The 21693-nt window shown below is 36.1% G+C and overlaps 1 protein-coding gene across 3 annotated transcripts in view; it reads right to left on the bottom strand.

The window, feature by feature from the left end:
* Nucleotides 1-21693, bottom strand: part of SNTG1 (syntrophin gamma 1) — a 351378-nt gene that overhangs the window by 17148 nt on the left and 312537 nt on the right. For all 3 annotated transcript variants that reach the window (XM_035316860.1, XM_035316859.1, XM_035316858.1), the window contains 2 exons: nucleotides 12969-13121; nucleotides 6874-6966 (listed from right to left, as the gene is read on the bottom strand). In XM_035316860.1, coding sequence (XP_035172751.1) covers nucleotides 6874-6966; nucleotides 12969-13121 — 246 coding nt within the window. The remainder of the gene's footprint in view (nucleotides 1-6873; nucleotides 6967-12968; nucleotides 13122-21693) is intronic.

Raw genomic sequence — 21693 nt, 5'->3', positions numbered from 1 at the left:
CATGTATATACACCTGCACACATCTATGGTTGGAGAGTAGCCAATTTTTGTGAGAAGCATGTCAAAAATAAGTTATTGAATGCCACCTCAGTAAGTACTTTTACACATTGTATCACCTTCAGAATACTAGTTAGATGAACTTCTGTTTTGAACACGTCTTAGGCTTTTGGATCTATCGATCTATCCATGTCCATCCTTAATTGTGGAGGTGGCTACACTGGCTCAAAACCTTATTTATAAACAATTATCATAGTCTATGTGTATGTCCGTACCTAACATAAACCATCACAAAGAATTTCATTTGGTCATTATAACATTGGGGTCTACATAGAATCATGGAACCATCAAACAGCTTTGGTTGGAAGGGACCTTAAAGATCATCTAGTTCACACCCCTGCCTTGGCCAGGGATGCCACCCATTAGATCAGGTTGGTCAAGACCCCATCCAATCTGGCCTTGAATACTTCCAGGTATGAGGCATCCACAGCTTCTCTGGGAAACCTGTTCCAGTGCCTCTCCACCCTCTGAGTAAAGAATTTCCTCCTAACATCTAGTCTAAATCTCTCCTCTTTTAATTTAAAACCATTCCCCCTTGTCATGTAATTGTCTGCCCGAGAAAAAAAAAATAATAAAAAAAAAAATCCAGCTTTTTTTAAGCCCTCTTTAAGTACTGAAAAGCTGCAATGAGGTCTTCCTGGAGTGTTCTCTTCTCCAGGCTGAAAATCCCCAGCTCTTTCAGCCTTTATACATTGGAAAGGTGCTCCAGCCTCTGTTGAAACAGCCCAGGATGCAGTTGGCCTTCTGGGCTGCAAGCACACACTGCTGGCTAATGTCTAGCTTTTCATCCACCATAACCCCCCAAGTCTTTCTCTTCAGGGCTGCTCTCAATGAGTTCTTCTCCCAGTCTGTACTCCTGTCTGGGATTGCTCTGACCAAGGTGCAGCACTTTGCACTTGGCCTTGTTGAACCTCATTAGGTTCACATGGGCCTACTTCTCCAGCCTGTCCAGGTCCCTTTGGATGGCATCACTGCCTTCTGTTGTATTGACAGCACCACCTAGCTTAGTATCATTGGCAATCTTGCTGAGGGTGCACTCAATCCCACTGTCTATGCCATTGATAAAGACATTAAGCAGTACTGGTCCCAGGACAGACCCCTGAGGGACACCACTCATCACCTGCTTCCACCTGGACATAAACCCATTGAATCTGGGTGTAGCCTTCAAGCCAATTCCTTATCAATTGAATGGTCTACACTTCAAAACCATATCTCTCCAATTTGGAGATCAGCATGTCATGTGGCGCCATGTCAAGTCTTCATGCCTTGCAGAAATCCAGGTGGATAATATCGGTCAGTCTTCCCTTGCCAACTGATGAAGTTACTTCATCATAGAAGGCCATCAGATTGGTCAGGCATGATTTGCCTTTGGTGAAGTCGTGCTGGCTGTTTTGGATCACCTCTTTGCACTTGCCTTGATATTGCTTCCTTCCAGATCAAGGATCTGGAAGATCTGTTCCTTGATCTACCCAGGCACAGAGGTGAGGCTCACCAGTCTGTAGTTCCCTGGGTCCTCCTTTATACGCTTTCTAAAAATGGGAGTGATGTTTCTCTTTTTCCAGTCACCAGGGACTTCACCCGACTGTTAGGACTTTTCAAATATGATGGAGAGAGGCTTGGCATCTGCATCATCCAGTTCCCTCAGGACTTAGGGTTGCATGTCTTCAGGTCCCCTGTTCATTTTAATAAGGTGGTCTCAAATCTGCTCTTCACTTGGAGTAGGAGACTTTGCTCCCCCAGCCTTCATCTACAGGTTCAATCATAATAAATGATTATGTGCCATGATTTTGAATTACTTTAAGATTCTGTAAAGTCAGAGTTAAAGTCAACTATTAAGTACAGAAAAATTTTTGTGTGCCTCTGACCATTGTAGTAGTTTCCATTGTACCAAGCTTCTTCCCTTCATCATCTGTACTATGAAATAGCAGATGCTTGGTGCAGAAATCTCTGTGAGACAGTCTACCTCTGACACTCTTGAGGAGGAGTAATTGAATGCTAATTGAAACCAATAACTGGAATGACTGACAGACAATCTGGAAAAAGAAAAACATAAAGCATGCCTCAAATACCGTTGTGGCATTTCCTTCCTGATGATGAGTGCAGCTTAGTAATGTTCTAAGATACAGAGAAAGGAATCTAAAAAAGGATGTGCCAGCTCAGCCTCACCATATTTAGAAAAAATATGTAAGTGTAGATCCACACACTTTGCAGATAGAATGAATTAAGAGTAACAAAAAAGGTGAAAATATAGTCACAAAATCACGGAATGGCCAATGGAAGGGACCTCTGAAGATCATCTAGTCCAAACCCCCTGCTGAGAAGGATCACCTAAAGCACGCAGCGCAGGATGGCATTCAGGCAGGTTTTGATTATCTCCAGAGAATGAGACTCCAAAATCTCTCTGAGCAACCTGTTCCAGTACTCTGTCACCCTCACAGTAAAGTGCCCTCTTATATACAGCTTCAGTTTGTGCCCATTGCCTTTCATCCTGTCACTGGGCACAACTGAAAAGAGACTGGCTCCATTCTCTTGACACCTTCCCCTCAGATATTTATACACAATGATGAGGTCTTCCCTCAGCCTTCTTTTTCCAGGCTAAACAGGCCCAGTTCTCTCAGCCTGTCCTCATACAACATAATCATCTTAGTAGCCCTCCTCTGAACTTGATCTAGTAGTTCTATGTACTTCCTGTACTGGAAAGCCAGTTTATGATAATGATTCTGATGATGTAATAAATGTTTCTATGATTTTATGATTCTAATTGTTGCAACTGGTAAGTCTGCCCTGCAGGTTTTCTCTTCATATTAGCCAGACTATTTTTTCAATTATTCAGATGATTTTCTTCAGAGTATGGTAGATTAAGAATTTTTAAAACATCAACACTGATTTTATCAATCTGATCTCTTCAAGCAGTTTCAGCTGTCATTTAACAGTGGAAGTCTCATTTTAGAGGTAACTGGTTGATACTTATTCTTGAGAATGCTAAGAAATATACAGGTTTATAGAAAAGGTCCATCTATCCCCATATCTTGTTATTGAGAATGATCACAAACCAACATATGGGGAAAGAGTAAAAGGAAGAAATGCCTATATAGTATCTCCTTCTAACTCACTTGCAACTTCCAAATATCTGCAGCTCAGAAGATTTCATAAAACTAATGTTGCTTGTCCATTTAGTGATGGTCTGATTTAATGATCTGTCCTCCAAGTACTTGTCCAAGACCCCTTCAACATCATTAAAATATTTTGTAACTGTAGTAGTATTCTGCAACGAGTAAAAGCTGGACTGAATGAGTGAACTCTAAAGTCTATAGAATATGGCTTAAAGTTAGGCCTAACTCAAAGAGGAAAAGTTGAATTTGGTGTGAGTAATGGGAAAACAACAGAAGTGAACATGTAGCAAAAGAGTCATAACTGCTACTGGCAGACAATTTATTCAGATATTCTATTTATGCGTGTATTTTGGGAATGATTAAATCCATGACCTAACATGATTTCTGTACTACAGTGACTTATGAAAGATGATAGTTTGTAAGTGTTCCTTTGTGTATGGTTTTTTTGTTGTTGTTTTTTTACAGATATTAAGTGTAAACATTCATACAATTTATAAGCAATTGGATGTATTTTTTTCTTCTTTCATGACCAGTATTATATTTTAAGTAGCATTTTTGTCTTTAATCCTGAGTTTGTTAATTCATGTGAAAATTGCTAGGACATTCATACAGTCTTAGTTTACAGATCGATATGTATGTATTCATAAGATATTGATAATTTAATTTAAATTTTATTCATGTTTTCCTTGTCCTACAAACTGGTTTCCATTTTTCATCTTTTCACTTCACTTTTCAAAGCCATTTTGCTTCATATGAACTCCTTCATAGGTGGAGAAATACTATTTTTAATTTATGTAACTAAATATTTCTAGTTTATATTTCAGTTTACATGCATTTAGCAGTACTGTCAAACAACATTACCAGCCAAGACACAACCACAACCTACACCTGCCATCATAATAATGAAGATATGTAAACAAATTTTTGGCTCAGAAAATTGCACCCTTTATCTTTCCATAAAATGATGGAGAGTAAGTAATGGTTTTCCAATTTAGGTAATCATTAAAATGGATTAGCGTGTGGCATTTCTCTGGTATGTGTGCTAACAGATCATGCATTTTTAACACAGTGCCTTTATCATGAACTGTGCTCTCTGCTTGCCTGTTTTTCTGTATCAAAGAAAAACAAAACAAACCCTGAAATTGTCAAGATTCCCTGTGTACTAATGCCTAAACTTTACAAGCATTAGTTTCTCCCTCCATGCAGGAAAGTAAAACCCACTTTTATAAGAAAAACTAGCAAGCAGTAAAGCAATATTTATTTAATCAGTCTCAAATACAAACAAGAAAAACATAGAAAACATGGACTGCACGGGTGAAAAAGGTGGAAGGAAAACTAGGAGGTAAGTTAACTTTGAAAAATGTTTATTTTTTTTTAATTTTTTAATTTTTATTTTTTTCAGTGGAAATCACTCGTGCCGCAACATACAGCTCTTTTTCTTTGGATGAATTTGACAGATCAGCGGGAGTCCCCCGCTCCTCCCTTCAGTCTGTATGGAAGTGCAGAGCTTAAGTGGTACAAGCTGAGAGAGATTGCTAAGGCTGGTGTAGGTCCAAAAAGTGTTTTGTGGGCTATTATCCACTACAATGGTAGAAGGTGAGAAGAAGGAGGACCAGTACAGACTGTCAACTGCGGATGACGCACTGCTCTTTCTCTTGCCACAACAGTCCATTCACTACAACAAAAAATGTCTTTCCTCCTATTTGTGAAGTATTGTATCCTTGTCCCTTCTGTCCACATAATGCCTATGAAGTCCTTCCCATCACGAAGGAAATTCCACCACACATCTGCTACCCTTTCACACCCAGCTTAAAGCTCTTTCAGATTCTGTAAACATATACTGCTTCAACTGTAGTTAGATCTCAAAATCCCACTAAATATAGGTAGTGCCTGACTTAAAATTTCAGAACTTTTTGGATGCCAAGCTTGGATGTCACCCCAGAAGTATCAGCTTCATTCTGTGCTTTCATGACTTTAAAGACAAGGGTGAGAGGAAACTGAGTAAAACTGACTCATATTTTTATAACGCATTAAGGTCCCTCAAGTTTGAGAGACCTGGAAGATGGAAAATTCCTTCTTAGCTTTTCTCTGGTTGTCAAGTCACCAAAGCTTCATTCCAGTTGTCTTGAATTGTGGATCTTCTGATACTTTGTTGTGCACTGTGGTTTTAGTTTGAGAGGGGAAGAAAGTACTGTTTCTACCAGGCAGGGTTGAAACACTACCTAGCTACCTAGTCAGATCTCCTCTGGCTTGAAGCTTTTTTCTATATCTGGAAATCCACTGTACATTTCCTGAGGACATACTGATGGAGTGCCACACCATTCAGCCATGCTTACATGTATATAGGCCATTGTGCTTGTACTTCGCAACTTTAAATTTGGTCTGTGTTTGTACTGTAGATAATGTCTTCAGAAGTCTTACCAGAATCAGAGCTGTGCAAAATCTTTAGAGGAGATGCAAATCACCTTCATACAAAAGCACTGCTATAGTATTACTGGAGAGTGGGGGGAAACCTATACAATCTTTTTTGAACTACTGTACTTTATTTCTGTTGCACTGATCTTTTATGTAATTCCTCCTAAGTTGACAGTCATGTACTGTCACTGATGAATCATAAAAGACTTTTTGCTTGACAAAATATATATATATATACACACACAAGAATTTGAGTTTCAAATTCACCACACCTTGTGCAAACAGCAGATTGAAGTGGGAAGAATAAAGTGCTGATCAATGGACTAACATGTTCAGAAGGACTGACTTAAGCTATAGGATAGGAGCATGTACTGGAAAGACAAGGGCATTTTTAACAGTTGCTAGTGGGAACTGTCACCTACAGCATCTCCAATGAAAACAGGAATGGAAGAGAAGTCGAACTCAGAAAAAAATGTTTCATGTTCTTCCATAACAGCAGTGTCTAGTAGTGTCTAGGCGGCAGCAATACAACCTGATTACATTTCAGTACTTTTTAGCAATTAGTGCAAATGCAAACATACTTAGGTCATCAGTGACTTTACCAAGATTTGGACCTGCATTAATATAATGTAGAAATTGATGGCATATTAATCACTTGACATAGCAAATTGTTTCACCGATTGTACAGAGCGTTTTTAAGGCTGACAGGAAAAACATGAAATACACAGGCAGTGGTTGAATTTAATGGCTCTCCTTTCTGGATCCTGCACAATGCTGATAGAGGAGTTAGGCAGCAGAAGTATACTTCAATACAAACATTTGTATAATTATATTTCTCTTTTTTACAGACAACTGAAGAAAAATGTCTAAAAATATATATTGGGAATTCCTGCAATAACACACACATACTCATGCAACAGGAAAACAGAAAGGTTCTTTTTAAAGCTTATATATCACCTTGAATCCAAGATTTCCTCTCAAAAAACAGGGTGCAACAGTGGAAGAAATATCAAACTGAATCAGTCTGGGCTTTCACGTGAAATTAAAGAATGAAGACTTTGTCTCAGGTTGACATTGGTATTGACTTTTCAGTAACACGCACATAACAGAATACAGCATCTCACATCTTTTAGAAAATCACCCCAAGTTTAAACTAAAGCACAAGAGTTGACAACATCCATTACAACAGTAAAAAGAAATACATTTTAAGGATGTACTATTTATCCCAAAATATATGAAATTAGGAGGAATTATAGTAACATAATGTAAAAAAGTCTTAGACCTTTACCTTTGTGGCAGCATCAAAACAGACGAAGCCCATGCTGAAGTCAATGGTAAGTCCCATAAGATGACTCTCCAAAACACAGGCATATGTCTTGCACTGTAAGAGGAAAATCAGAGAAGGCTGAGTAACAATCAGAGAAGTGCTGAGTAACAACAAATCATATGCTATTATGTGATCAACAAAGGTGATTTAAAGCTATAACCATCCCTCAGTAAATAAAAGGCTTCCTATTGCTACAGTGGAGGTAGAAAAGGGATTGCACTATTCTCTTCCAACACTGAAAGAACTTCATGTACTTCACTACATGTATAAAATCTGAATTTACACAGTACTGGGGTACATTTGATCATTATAATTGTTATGGCATGAAAAAAAATAAGATTTTTTTATTATAAAATCAATAGTTCAACTCTGTGGTGTCACAGTCATATGGTATTTGTATTCACAGCAGCAAATAAAAGTGGGTGTGTTTTTTCTTGGAGCAGCTATACCATAAAACTGCTATGAAAATGTAAACTTTGATCCTAAATCAGTGTTGTTAGAAAACAAGATGATATTGCCTTTGGCATCTCAGAAGAAGATGAGACTGTTCATCAGTGTTCATCATTCTCCTACGCAAAAATGTTCAATTTAGCATGCAAAGCAAAAAATGTGTGGTTTTGTAGAATTACTTTGCCAATTTCCTACAAGATACATAATCCATCCACATTTTTATTTATAGACATTCAAGATATTTAGAATAGCCTTTATTTAGAATTGAAATTTGTCAAGGAGACAGATTTCAGATTTAAAGTATGTATCACCATTGTCTAACTCATCTGGCCTCCCACCTCAACAGCGGAAGTCTAACCTACAATGTACTTTGCAGCAACACACTGAACTAGCATGGCTACCTCTGGAAGAGCATGGCTTAAGCATCGCTCTTTGCCTGCGTTTATTAGCCTCACTTAGAAGATAGCATTTATGAGAAGCAAGACATATCTGCCTGGGTTCAATGCTGCTCTGAAAAAGCTACCCACTTCTGAGACTGAAGGTTCTTTCTGCGAGGCAGTGCACAACTAGTTGAGAAATATCATCTACTTCAGCACAATATCAGTATTGTTGGGAAGAAACTGCATTGTAAGGTGCAGATTACCAGTGAAGTAGCTGATTCTGTGAAGAAATTCTTCCCAGGAGACTTGATTATTAAGTTTATATAATTTCATTCATAAAAGTTCATATAAAGTTCATATACTTTTAGCATACATTTTAAAACTTCAAGAATGACTGCTAAAAAAAAAAAGTTATTGTGAAAGTTTGGCTATGATTTCTGGTTTCTCACATACTGCTCATAAACAAAAACACCCCCCCAAAAAAAAACAAACAAACAAACAAAAAAAACACCCCACAACTTTTTAAAACTGAAGCATCCTCTTCCCAAAAGAATATATTTCAGCATCTGTTTCTTATTCACATAATACAGAATCTTAAACTGAGTTTATGAATAATTCAGCAGGTCAGAGGCTGAAGGAGACAACCCAAAGTATTATATTCTTTATACTCTACTCCCTCAATAACACCTAGTTTAACTTCTGGAAATAATTATAAATTGTAAGCATACTGTAAGCTATTTCTGAAGCTAAGGGAAACCATACTATTCGTCCAAGATATAATTCAGGCTTTCAAACTCAGATTCAACTTTAATGGAGACATGCTTTTAAAATATGGTACTACAAAGTAGTTTACACAATAATCCCTATATTAGGGAACAAGCAACTACAATGATAAAAAGAAGAACATCAAGAAAAACGTCTTGAAGGAAATGGTGAAAATTTTAGCATAAGGTAGTAGGACCTTGAAGGGAACTTGTCAATCATATATAATTGCACTTCATTATACATGTTTTAGTTTCATGATTCTTCATAGTGTGGTGAAAAAGGGATTTCCATTTTAACAGTTTTTTTTTTCAAGTTTATAAACATGAATTAGCAACTTTTGATACTCTAAAGAAAACTAACTAAAGATTGACTGTAACATTATAATGACATGAACTACAGTATCATATAACATTATTGCCAAATTATTATCAGCTTGACTATCTCTCTGTATTGGGTTTACATGACAAGGTTTTGGTACCAGGGGACTGCAGGGGTGGCCTCTGTGAGAAGAATCCAGAAGCTGCCCCATATCAGATAAGGGCCAGATTCAGTCAGCTCCAAAGGGACCTGCCAGAGCCAAGCCAGTAAATGATGTTGTTTGTACCTTGCTAAGAAAAGATTTAAGAAACGAAAAGACAAACAAACAAACAACAACAACAACAACAACAAAAAAAAACACAAACAAGAAAAACACCTGCTGCTCAACAGCAGCTGGGAGAGCAAGGAGTGAGAAACAGCCCTGCAGACCCCCAGGTCACCGCACAAGGAGGGCAGGAGATGCTCCAGGCGCTGGAGCAGTTCTCCTGCAGCCCGTGGAGGAGCCCCCTGGAGCCCCCTGGAGCAGGCTGTCCCCCTGCAGCCCATGGGTCCCACATGGAACAGATCTCCACACTTCAGCCCATGGAGAGCCCCCACAGGAGCAGGCCCCGGGCCAGAGCTGCAGCCCGTGGAGAAAAGCCCACACAGGAGCAGAGGGTCTGGGGGGAGCTGCCGCCCGTGGGGCCCCGTGCTGGAGCAGTTTGCTCCTGGGGGATGGACCCTGTGGGACGGAGCCGTGTGGGAGCAGTTCTTGAAGAGCTGCTGCCTGTGGGCAGCCCCCGCAGGCTCAGCTGGGGAAGGACGGCATCCCGTGGGAGGGACCCCACGGGGAGCAGGGGCAGAGAGGGACTGTGAAGGAGCGGAGATGAAGTGTTGTGGACTGACCGCAGCCTCCATTCCCCGTTCCCCTGAGCTGCTTGCGGGGGAGGAGGTAGGAGAGGGTGGATGGAGGGAAGGTGGTTTAGTTTCTTTTCTGTGTTTCTCACTTCTCTGGCTTGATAGTAATAGGTAATAAATTTCTCTGTTCTCCCCATGCTGAGTCTGTTTTGCCTGTGATAATAATTGTTGAGTGATTTCCCTGTCCTTATCATAACACTTGAGCCCTTTTCATTCTGTTTTCTCCCTCTTCTCCTTTGAGGAGGGGGAATGAGAGAATGGTTGTGGTGGAGTTCATATGGGTAAAACCACCACACTCTCCTGTAATATATTTATTTCCTAAAAAAAAAAAAAAAAAAAAAAAAAAAAAAAAGACCTGTCTGTCTAATTTTTGTTTTAGATATATGGCAGGAGCTATAAATTAGGTTTAAATAGAATTGCTTACAGAGTTATGATGATACATTTTAAAAATATTTGCAATTGTGATATATTCTTTAGAAATGTATCAGAACAGGGCCCCAATTAACCTCAACAGAGGTTAATGCCAATTTATACTAGTTGAGAAACATTGCTATTATTTGTATGATTATGGCATAATATGCAATATATTTGAATACTTCTGAATGGCAGTTTTAAGCTGCAGTTATAGTCTCAAAATTATATCACTGTATAGTTAGATAAACCTGCACAAAGCTGGATTATCATTCATATGAAATATGAATATTCAAGTGAATATAACTGCATAAAACATAATTTTAGTAAACATTTGTAGTTAATGCCTTGATTTTGAACCTCTGCCTTTTTTTTTTTTTTTTTTCCACAGAGAAATTTTTCAGAGACAAATTTTAACACTTGCTATTCAAACCAGATTTTATATGCATCTGCAAATTGGTACATAAAAGCAGTCATGGATTTCTGAATGACAAATATGGAAACCAAGGCCAGTTATATTAAAAATTGATAGTTTTTGTTTTATTTTGTTTCCAAATTGGGATATAGAAAGAGAGGCAAGAAAATAAAGAAAAAAAGGTGAAATCATAGGTGTGTGCTCCACAATGAAAAGCTATTGTAAAATAGCTGGCTGTTTGTCCACTGTCCTGGTTTCAGTTAGGACAGTTATTTTCCCTCCTAGTAGCTGGTAGGGTGCTATGTTTTGGATTAGGATGAGAAGAGTGCTGATAACATGCTGATGTTTTAATTGCTGCAGAGCACTGCTTATACTAAGCCAAGGACTTTTCAGTTTCTCACTCTGTCCTGCCAGCAGGCAGGCTGGGGGTGCAGCAAGAGCTGGGAGGGGACAGACCCAGGACAGCTGACCCAAACTGGCCAAAGGGGTATTCCATACCGTCTGGCAGCATGCTAAACAATATATAGGGGTGGCTAGCCGGGGTGGGGGGGCTGGCTGCTCGGGGTTGGGCTGGGCATCGGTCAGCGGGTGGTGAGCAATTGCATTGTGCATCACTTGTTTGTACATATTATTATTATTATCATTATTATTTTATATCTTAATAAACTGTCTTTATCTCATCTCACAGGCTTCACTTTCCCGTTTCTCTCCCCCATCCCAGAGAGGGAGGGGGGAGGGTGCGCGAACGGCTGTGTGGTGTTTAGCTGCCAGCCGGGTTAAACCACAACAGTCCACTTTATCAAATATGCTGTAATTGTTCTGTCCCAGGAAATTAATATTTTGAGTTCTTAACTGTTACTCTGAACATCAGTTGGGTGATACGAAAGGTAAAAATTTAAAAATCTTAGGTTAAGTTTTTTAGAGAAAGTCTTTTTAGAAGACATGGGAGCTATTCTGAATAAATTTAGTTCTAAAACCCAAGAGAAAAAAAAAAAAAAAAGAAAAAAAAGAAAAAGAAAAAATACTTTATTAGGAATGCTCCAGCATGAATCAATACCAGAGACAAACAAATACAAAGTGGCTTCTGGGCTAAAAGTTATTTGAGCAAATTGCCATATCTTCTTTTACTGATGTAGCAGAAAGCTACACAATAGTGTAGCACAGTAGTGCTTCTGCAAATAATGTTATAGTTATATGAGAAAGACAAAGTATCTTAAATATTTAGTAACAGAGGATATATGCTGTTGCAAATTTTATACAGAAAAACTACATTTTTATATTTACATTTTTCAGCACAACAATCAGAGCTCAAAAGGTAAGAATACCTCCTGTAAAAGGTAGCAGAGTGCATCAACCTAAAGATAAAAATCGAACTTTCTCAGACTCCTCCTTCAGTGATGGTAATATGTATTAAAACTGACAGCAGTATAGCTTTTGCAAAATGGATCTTTGTTAGTGTATACTAGCTCAGTCTATGCAATGTTGGCTTATAGGTTAGAAGAGGGGTAGTATATAAATAATTGTAGACTAACAGTTGTCTAAATAACAGTAATAATAACAATAATAATAAAACAACAACAATAATAATAATAAATACTGTCATGCTGATGTTCACAGGAGGATGCAGAAAATGAGTGAATGGAAATTGAGTATTATCCAATATTTGCACAGGGTAGTACATTAATAGGATTTTTGTAGGAGTGTGTACAGAAGAACTCATGGCAACCTCAACTAAAATTGTTCCATCCACATGCATTATTTATGATTTGAACATTAAAATAACCACTAGGATTAGGTGAATTATAATTGTGTGTTTTTTTTTTTTTCCCTCCTATTGTAAATCAAAATGCATTTTTTTTTTCCACATAAAAAAAGAATGGTTATCTGTAAAAATAACCAGTCTGATATTCAATAAAAATCCGTTAGTAATCTGTACCAGAATGTCATCCAACTCTGCTCTGTCAACTGACAATTTAGTAGATATCCAAGAAATGAGAAAAATGTGAAAGAATAAAGTACCAGAGGTACAGCTTACACCAATTAGCACTCTCAGTGTACTCTCACTCCTGCTTATTGCAAGGACAATTTAATTAATGCAAGGTGTTCTTACGTTATCCAATAATACATGAAGTAACATATAAGACAGTAAGAGTATCTAAATAGCTGTTTTCTCCTTGATCTATACATTATTCATCTTCTTTTGTCCATGAACTTTAGTTAACAGCTATATGTCATGTAGCCATAATAACTCAGAGCTGGTCTCTTCTGAACTTTAGATTGCAAGCTGTTTGGGAACATCAAAAGGAGATTTACAAAATTACATACATAAAATAATAATTTGAGAGTTCCAGGAGGCCAGAGAATTTTTTAAATTGAGTATTAATGTACCAAAAGGTAATCATTAAGGCAGTTATTCTCACCTGTATTCTTTCAACTTCTAAAAAAGTTGCAGTCTGGAAGGCTTTTTCCCATAGTGTTAACTCAGACTCTAATTCCACAGAAAAGTAAAGATCTTCTCCAGATTCAGACTGGACACCAAAACAATGTTTCCGACGATCCAGTAGATCACTGTCCTGATGAAAACCTGAAGTTATATAATCTGGCATACATCAACTATTTTTATTGCAAATGCCCATGCTCCAAACCTAGCATGTCTAAATGACATTTTTAATTTTGCCACACTGTAGTAACTAATGAGGGATGAGGAACTGAAAATAAGAGTTTTGGTCTAAACATTGACTTCTCAAAGACTTTTAAACAGGACCCCAATATTCAGGATGGTACAGAAAAACAGTATATTTGGCATATTTTTCAATATCTTAAAAAATCACTTATCAGCTATATGTCTTTAAATTAGATAAATTATATAAAAAGTCAACTACTTTCTATTCACATGAGAACACAAATATCAGCTTCTCTGACCTATTTGACGCTCCCATGCTAGTCTGAAAGGCTGGCAAAAGGAAGCAAGAGATTTATTTAAGCATTCGATAAGTCCATCTGTTGTATTTTGCCTATGGAGACTAGATAAATCAAATCCATACTTCTAATGTTTACAAAATCCACTGTAAAATTTATCTATGGCTGCCTATTACCATTAGAGACCATATTGGAAGCCAGTGGTTAGGTTGCTGGCTTTGGAACTGGAGAAAGAAGTTACTTTTGGCTTTACTTTCAACATAACAGAGAATGTCTGATTTCAGTAATATATAGTATTTAATGATTACTAGCATTTTTAATTGGCACTAAATCAAAAAATAACCAAGTTAATCAGAAAATCCATCACTTAAATGTTATTCTTTTTTTTTTTTTTTTTCTTTTCCTGAAAAAGTAGAGGATGCTTTATGCTAAAATTCTGGCATGTAATTCATCCTTGTGAAAAATACACTTGCAGAAGCAGTTTTAATTAATGTTGTCCGTACTACAGCAAAGCAGCTGTCACAAAACACAGGCTCACCAGCTGTCCTTGCAAACAGTTCTGGAAATCTGGATATATGTAGCGTGGGTGCAACTTCTACAATGCTACCCAGTTGCAGAGGGCACAGTTGAGATCAGTACAGGACTTGCAGGGCAGCGTCATCATCTGGTTATACCCAACTTGAATAAACCAAGGGGACCATAATTAGTGGATGCAAGCCTTACATTATTCAAGCCAACTCTCTCTGGGGCAGATAACCAGGAACTTTAAACTGTCAGAGGACGGAAATAAATGAAATAGGAATCTCTATGAAATTATTACACTTGAGCAGGTAAGTAGTCAATGGTAGAGTACACATTATTTTCCTCCTTTCTTTTCATTCAGTGGATATATGACTGACCTGCTCAAGGTTTAGGACAGCATGCACTCGTGGATGCTCTAGGTTCAAAATTGCTTTAGTGTCTAGAAAAAGCAGCTGTAGAGGCAACACAAGCTCTCTTTGCAATCATCATGACAAAACTGAGTTTTTCAGATTTTAAAAAGACCAACAGTTGTGAAGCAATCATCTCCTTCTTTACCTATCTTTCATCAATTCCTAACCTCAAGTAAGTAATGGGTGGAAAAAAACAGAATGAACATAGGTTGTTAGATGTTAAAAACAGCATTTCCAAAAATAAATATTCTCCCGAATTAACATATTTTTCCAGGTGTTGAGAGGGCTATGTATTTGAATTAGTTATATATGACTAAACAACAGTCTGTGTCCTATGAGAAATACTTTCGTTTCATTCTCTCTGCCCCTCCACCTCGGCCCTTCACCTAAAACTAAAGTGTCAATTCTACTCACACCAGGTTTTCATAATGTCTCGGTTGCTGTCAATGACAACTACGCTCTACTGCATGCTTAACCTCAAAGTGCACAGAATAGCAGCACTATGACAAATGTTTCATCTTGTATGTGTAGCAACATAAAACACATAATCTAGCACCTGATAATACAAACCTCATCGGTAGGAACTGGATGAATAAAAGTGCTCACTCCTTCAGAAAAGAACAGCTACTTCATACAGTGTAACAGTACTTCTTGCCTAACAGGTCTTAAGTGGGGTCTGAAATTCATTAGAGTACCAGAGCTACCTATACCTGACCGAATGGATGTATTGGTCCATAATCAAATACCTATTCAGCACGGAGTTTAACAAAACTAATGTATAAGGTACATATCATTCCCGGGGAGGATCTTCATACCTATAACCTTGGATGAAACTAAAAAATACCTCAACCTCATCTTCAACTATTCTTAACAATAGCCAATAGAGAAAAAAATACTAGTAATTCAACTGTGCCTGAAACTGGCATTTTTTGAAACAACTCTATGGAACTATGTGGGATCACTATCACTAAAAGCAATTGAACTAACAGGCCCTGTTTTTAAATGGAAGGAAGTGTAATTCTTAGTTCGAGAATGCCTACCTGTGTTTAGCTGGGTACAGTTAAGGTTTGATGCTTTTAAGTTACACTGTGAGACTCACATTCTCACTGTCTTTCTTTTCTATTGCGAAGAATATGTTGGCTGTGAAAAAGTGTTGAGTTCTTTTAGAAACTGTGAAAACGGAAGTGTTAATAGTTATACTGACACTGATCTCTGTTAAAATGTGTTTGAAAAGTGCAAAAATCTCAGAACAGTCTTTTGAAGTGATTAAAGGCTTTTGTATTTTATTACCAATATTGCTAGCAGAAATTGTACTAAATTTTATCAAGTATTTCATCAGTCCTAGAAGATGAAACAAGAAAGAAGAGATAAACTGTATTTGGTATATTAAGCCATGGTTTTTCTATTTCTATATTAAAATGAAGACATACTTGGATTTAGAGAGGATCTAATCAATACTAGATAGTATTTCCTCTTGGTGGCTTACATACAAAAAATTTAGACTATTTCAACTACTACATCAGATTGTGACAAATAACATACACAATATACTCATTAACAAAACAGAGTAATGTAAAATAATAAAAAGATGAAAAATAAAGTTCAAAGCAAAATTCCTTTATACCAGAAAAATAACATAGAAAATTAATTTGAAATATTATGGGAACTTAACTTTTCTTATTTGGAATGAAAACAAAATACAACATAAACATTTTCAACAGAACAAAATTTTCATTTTTTAAAATTAATTGTAATCTGATGATCTGTATGTACATGTGATTTTGATATCCATATATATGGTTAAGTGCATGGTAAGAAAAGTTCCAGTCAACTATATTTAATTGGTATATTTTAGTTCACAATGAGTTGTCACCATACAAATGAGATAATCATTTCCTTCTTAGTGGTATTTTGTTCTATGTTTAAAAACAATTTGATGACTCTGCAAGGCTCTCTTTAGTATCGCTTCTGCTCCCTTTTGCTATGAGATCTTTAAGTTTTAATTTGTGCTCAAGTATGTAAAAAGTGAAACCTATATACCGTATCACAGATTTAAACATTTTCATTCATACTATGTATAGGTGTAGGAAACAATATGTATACAAAGTTAAAAGACAGCTGTTCAAATGTCCTTGGAAAGGTAGCAATATGAAATTTTGTCTTAGTAATCCAACTATAAACCTGTCAGGAGTCCTGAACTCTGCAAGTTTAGGATAAACCGGTCAAGAGTCTCAAAAACAAGCCTGGATTAAGAAGGAATCTTCACTAGTTGACTTTTACAGAATAGTTACTTCAGTTAAAATATGTTGTATCCAGTTCAAAAGCTGGAGAACCTTTATTTTTATAACCACTCACTGATGGACATTAGCTAATTTCATGTTATTTTGTAAGTACTCTTTCATACTGCTAATGATTATCTGTACCATTTGTGCCTGATGTTCTCCATATGAATTAATATATACTCTCTGAAGAGGAACAGTCACAAAGCTTGTAGCAGTATGCTAATTCCCTACTGGAAGGAAAGCAGCCCTGCTGAAGGATGAGCTGTGAGGAAAGTCATTGGCTTACACCCAGCTTCAGGGTAATCCAGCATCTCTGCTGACAGTATGGTATGATTCCCGCTTGCCTAATTAATAATGATGTCCATGGTAAGTGAGAGTAATAAATTTGTCTAAAGGGAACCAGGCATGGCTCATTAGGTAGGTCCTTTCAAATTAAGGCAGAGTGCTACTTTATCACTGAGTAGTGACATCATATTCTCTTCTGCAGAGGGAATCTTTCCTCCTTTAAAATACTGTCCTCTCCAAAAGCAACAGTGCTCCTTATAGATTACTTGGATCTTTTCATTGTATGTGTGAAGGAGCCACTGAATACTCATATTTTAGCTCTTAGCTAAATTCACTAAGATGCAAGAGACCCTTAACTTTTACTACAGTCAGGGAAAGCACTGTTCTATTCTATAAAGGTCAAACAAAACTAAGTCTACCTGCTTCATGCTCATGGCATGACTTTTACACTAAAGGAGATACTCAAAGCTGCCTGGAATACTGGTTTACCTGTTAAATATAGGTTGTATATAATATACAAAGTAATTTGAAAGTTGAACTGTAGTATTAGTGACGCAGGTGAGCAGTTTTTGGCTTGAGCAACAATCCGTGTAAGATGTTCAAAACCATCTGTTATTTACACATACATACGTACAAAAAAAAGACCTTGACATTTAAATAAGTTTTATTTCCACTGTAAAAATTATGTAAACATTAATGTTTGCAATATTAGCTATAATTCCTAATAATGCATCAATGAGAAAATAAACAAAACCTGTTTTTTTTTGTTTTTTTTTTTGACTACTTTAGACATTCCTGAAATAAAAAGATATCTGTTCTATCATAAACAAGATTCACATCTAGCATCTAAATTCTCTGAAGACAAAAACCTCTCTCCCATCAATTCAAGAATGACTCTAAAATAATACCAAGCTAACTGTAAAAAATAATCACATCATGCCTTTGCACCTGCTGGCATCAGTGCCCTGATTATTTTACTGTGTTTGCCACCTTTCACTTATTATCTCCACCTACATAAACAAAATACTTCTTTCTAAGGGATACTAATGATCTATTTCTTTATCTGAAACTTTGGGAACACTTTTCTCAAGCATCACCATTAGTTGCTATGGAGATGTTTCTAATAGCATTTACAGGCAGCAGGGAACAGATTCACTCAAGTGAAAAAAAGAGATACACTTTCTCCAACATATCCTCATTAATCAAATAATAAAGAAAAAAAAAAAAAAAAAACACCCTATGTCATCTGCATGCAGGCATATGTCTTGGGGCTTTTTTTGGAACCTTCTGAACTTTAAGTCAAAAAACATGAGAAAAAAATGTTGTAATTGTATAAATATATGTATTTAAATAGACGTAGAATGCCAGATAAACAAAACAATGAATAGAATATTTTTCAATGTTTAAATTTTGTGAAAATATGCATTCTGAAGGGGAAAAATCATTACATGTTCAGGATAAATTTTAGTTTCAATTAAATTTCCATTAGAAACATCTTTGTGGTTGCTTGAGAGAAATAGAAATGTTCATTCCTTGTTATCTAATAGGTAAAGCACTAAGCTCAAATGTAAAATTAATTTCACATTCTGCCTGATGAAAAGATGATGCAGGCTCAAAGACTTATTTTATTCAGAGAAAGTGTCTGAATATAGGTTTCTACCGAGTCAGTGCCATAATTGTACCTGTTTGTTCCTTAATAACGTCCACCTAGAAATGTTTTCATTTTAATGCTATATGAGGACAATTTTCAAAAGTTTTTATAAAGACAATTCATCTTTGAGGCAATAACAACAAAACAAAACAAACAAAAACCTATTCTAATGCTTTCCGGAGAAGCATTGGTAGTTGTTTTCATCAAAAAAAAAAATAGAGTGCAAGGTAATTACAAGCAAAAACTTAAAATGTGCTGATGGCTTCTTTAGAGAGTTATTAAAGGCTTGTACCTCTCCAAACTCTGAGGCATTATTGGCTGGAAATGAAATTTGAGAACAGATCGCAGAAGAGTAAACATTTCAATAACCGATAGCAATGCTCATATATTTTCATTCTAAGCCCTTGTTTGCAAGTTTCTCAAATTTAAGTAATTGTGCTTATCATTTTTTCTATATTACTTGCCTGCCTAAGGTGTTTTTTATGTTCAACTTATAGTTAAAACAGCTCAATCAGTTCTGTGAAATAATTTAGGAAAAATATGAAATTGTTTCATCCATGTTATATACAAACAAATGAACGAACATACAAAGAAAGAGAAGCAGCCCCCGAAACACCTCTTTGGGCTGCTCTGGAGCATACATCCTTTGTAACTGCAATGTCTGCTTCTGGTATGGGAGGAAACATTTGCTGTCCTCAAAAATAAATCAAGATATACTGCAAAATACAGACATTCTGAGCAAAATTTGACTGCTACTGTTTTGAAGGTTTCTTTCTGAGCTCTATTTCAGTACTGAATGACACTAGCACCTGACAGTTTTTTCTTTATTTTATAGCTGAAGACAACTTAATGATGCTTTTAATGCTGGTGGACAAGGAGAACATTTATGACTTCTATTTTTATTGTTATAACACAACTGTAATACAAGTTAAAGTGGGAACAGAACCTCTTTTCTCTGGAAACATTAAATATACTTAACATATAGAGCAGCAGGACATAAAATTACTTCAACTACTTAGAAGTGAAACACTCAACAATTTAGCACTTTTTTACAAGTGGCTGAAAATGTAATGTTCCCTAGTTGGAGTATTAACCTGTTCATAAAAGGGATCCATTACTTATACCTCGTAAGGAGTTTTGAATTTGCACAAAGTACTTTATTAAAATAATAGCAGGATGTAAGCCTTAGCCATTGACCAAATTATATTAATAATGCAACTCAAAATATAGTCTGTACCTTCACTTCTAATATTTATGAGTCTATTGGCATTCATTTTAAACTTTATCTTAATATATAAACATTTTATGTAGTTTCCTATGATTCTATATCATCCTTTTCCTATTAAAAATATCTGAAGCAATAATAGAAATTATTTTTCCCCACAAAACACAATGTCTTTTTTACCTAGATGAGATCTAGATGTTATGTGACTTACTGGGGATGAAGAACAAAATTACAGGACATTCAATTGGGAAAAATAATGTAGCTGCATTTGAGCAATTTATACACTCACAGCTAAAAAATGAGGGAGGAAACACAAGTTGTCTGAGATACTCAGTTGATCCTAATTACTATTATAGTAAGAAAAGTATAACTACACTGATGTGAATGATATCAGATATCAATGATTCACCATTCTGACATACTGCCAGCATAGACTTCTTTTCATATCTATCCTCACATGATCTGACACCTGAATATGTTTTCTGTTTTATGCTAAATAAAATATGCCGTTTATTGTAAATCTCCAAATGTTTCTTGCACAACACATTGAAGACAGAGGGGAATGACTGAAAGATAGAAAGCATTTTCTCACAATTATAATGAGATGCTTGGATGAAGCTGAAGAGCATTCGTAATTCAAGTAAACAAAGCAAACTTTCTAGAACATAAATGTAATATTTTCTATTTTTATTCACAATTTACCTGAATAATTTCACCTTTTTTTTTTCTATGTCCCTTGTGCAAGAAATTACTTAAATAACAGTTACTCAGCAATTTATCAGATACTATAATATTTTTAAAAATATACACACAAATGCATGTGCACACAGACACACACATTCAAAAGATGCACACAAATTAACTGCACATCAAAAACGTAGGAGGTACCAAAAGACATTCAATTCAACCAGCTTTGCAGTGCTGAAGAGGTCAAGGCCATCTGCTTATTTCTAAAGATAGTTAAATCTGGTTTCAATTTTTGAAGTCTTGATCAATCCTAACATTAGAATTAAATGGCTATTAATGGGTCTTTATTCCTCAAAATAGAGGACTGGGTGAAACAAGATTATGCCAGAATAAAATAGCAATATTTATTCATACCAAATACTACATTTTCACCAATTCTGTTGAAAATGATTCATAGATACATTTTAATGTTAGAAGTGGTATCATCAGATTATCTTGCCAGAAAACTTGTTTAACATGAATTGCAGATTTTCATTCATTTGCTAAGTGTTGATGTCCCAGTAGCATCAGTTTGAATACAATTTATACAAAAAGGAGAGTGTTTTAAAGGTATCACTTTCTCTTATCGATTTATTCCACTGATTCCACTCATCAAAACTGTTACAATGTCTAACTTCTTCCCAGTTTGAACTTGTCTAGCTTTAGTTACTGATTGTTCTTGTTACCTGTTTCTTTTAAGGGTTAAAGAGTTCTTCAGGGACCTCTATACTCTCCCTGTTAAGGTACTTGCACCCCATAATAACAGACCTACTATATTTTTATTAACTAGTTCTTATGCCTATCAATTCATGTATCTTTCCTCCAGGCCTAAAGTTATTTGTATTTTCATTAATGTCCCTTTTCCTTTGAACATAGCCCACTGCTATATTTGCCATTATTTCATAATGAATAATTTAGTCCAATATAATTAAAATGTGATTATAATACTCAGTCTGCTTTACTCAATTTGCATGTCAAAAATTAACATTTCAACCCCAAAATATCGACTATGAAGACTTTTATACTTGTAATATACATATTTTTACAAGGTAGTTTGAAGGCTTTCTACAGAATCTTTTTTCTTTCTTTCTTTCTTTCTTTCTTTCTTTCTTTCTTTCTTTCTTT

This window comes from Oxyura jamaicensis, chromosome 2 (assembly GCF_011077185.1).
Source record: "Oxyura jamaicensis isolate SHBP4307 breed ruddy duck chromosome 2, BPBGC_Ojam_1.0, whole genome shotgun sequence".
NCBI lineage: Eukaryota > Metazoa > Chordata > Aves > Anseriformes > Anatidae > Oxyura > Oxyura jamaicensis.
Note: the sequence above shows the minus strand (reverse complement) of the source record. Positions and strands in the feature narration are given on the sequence as shown.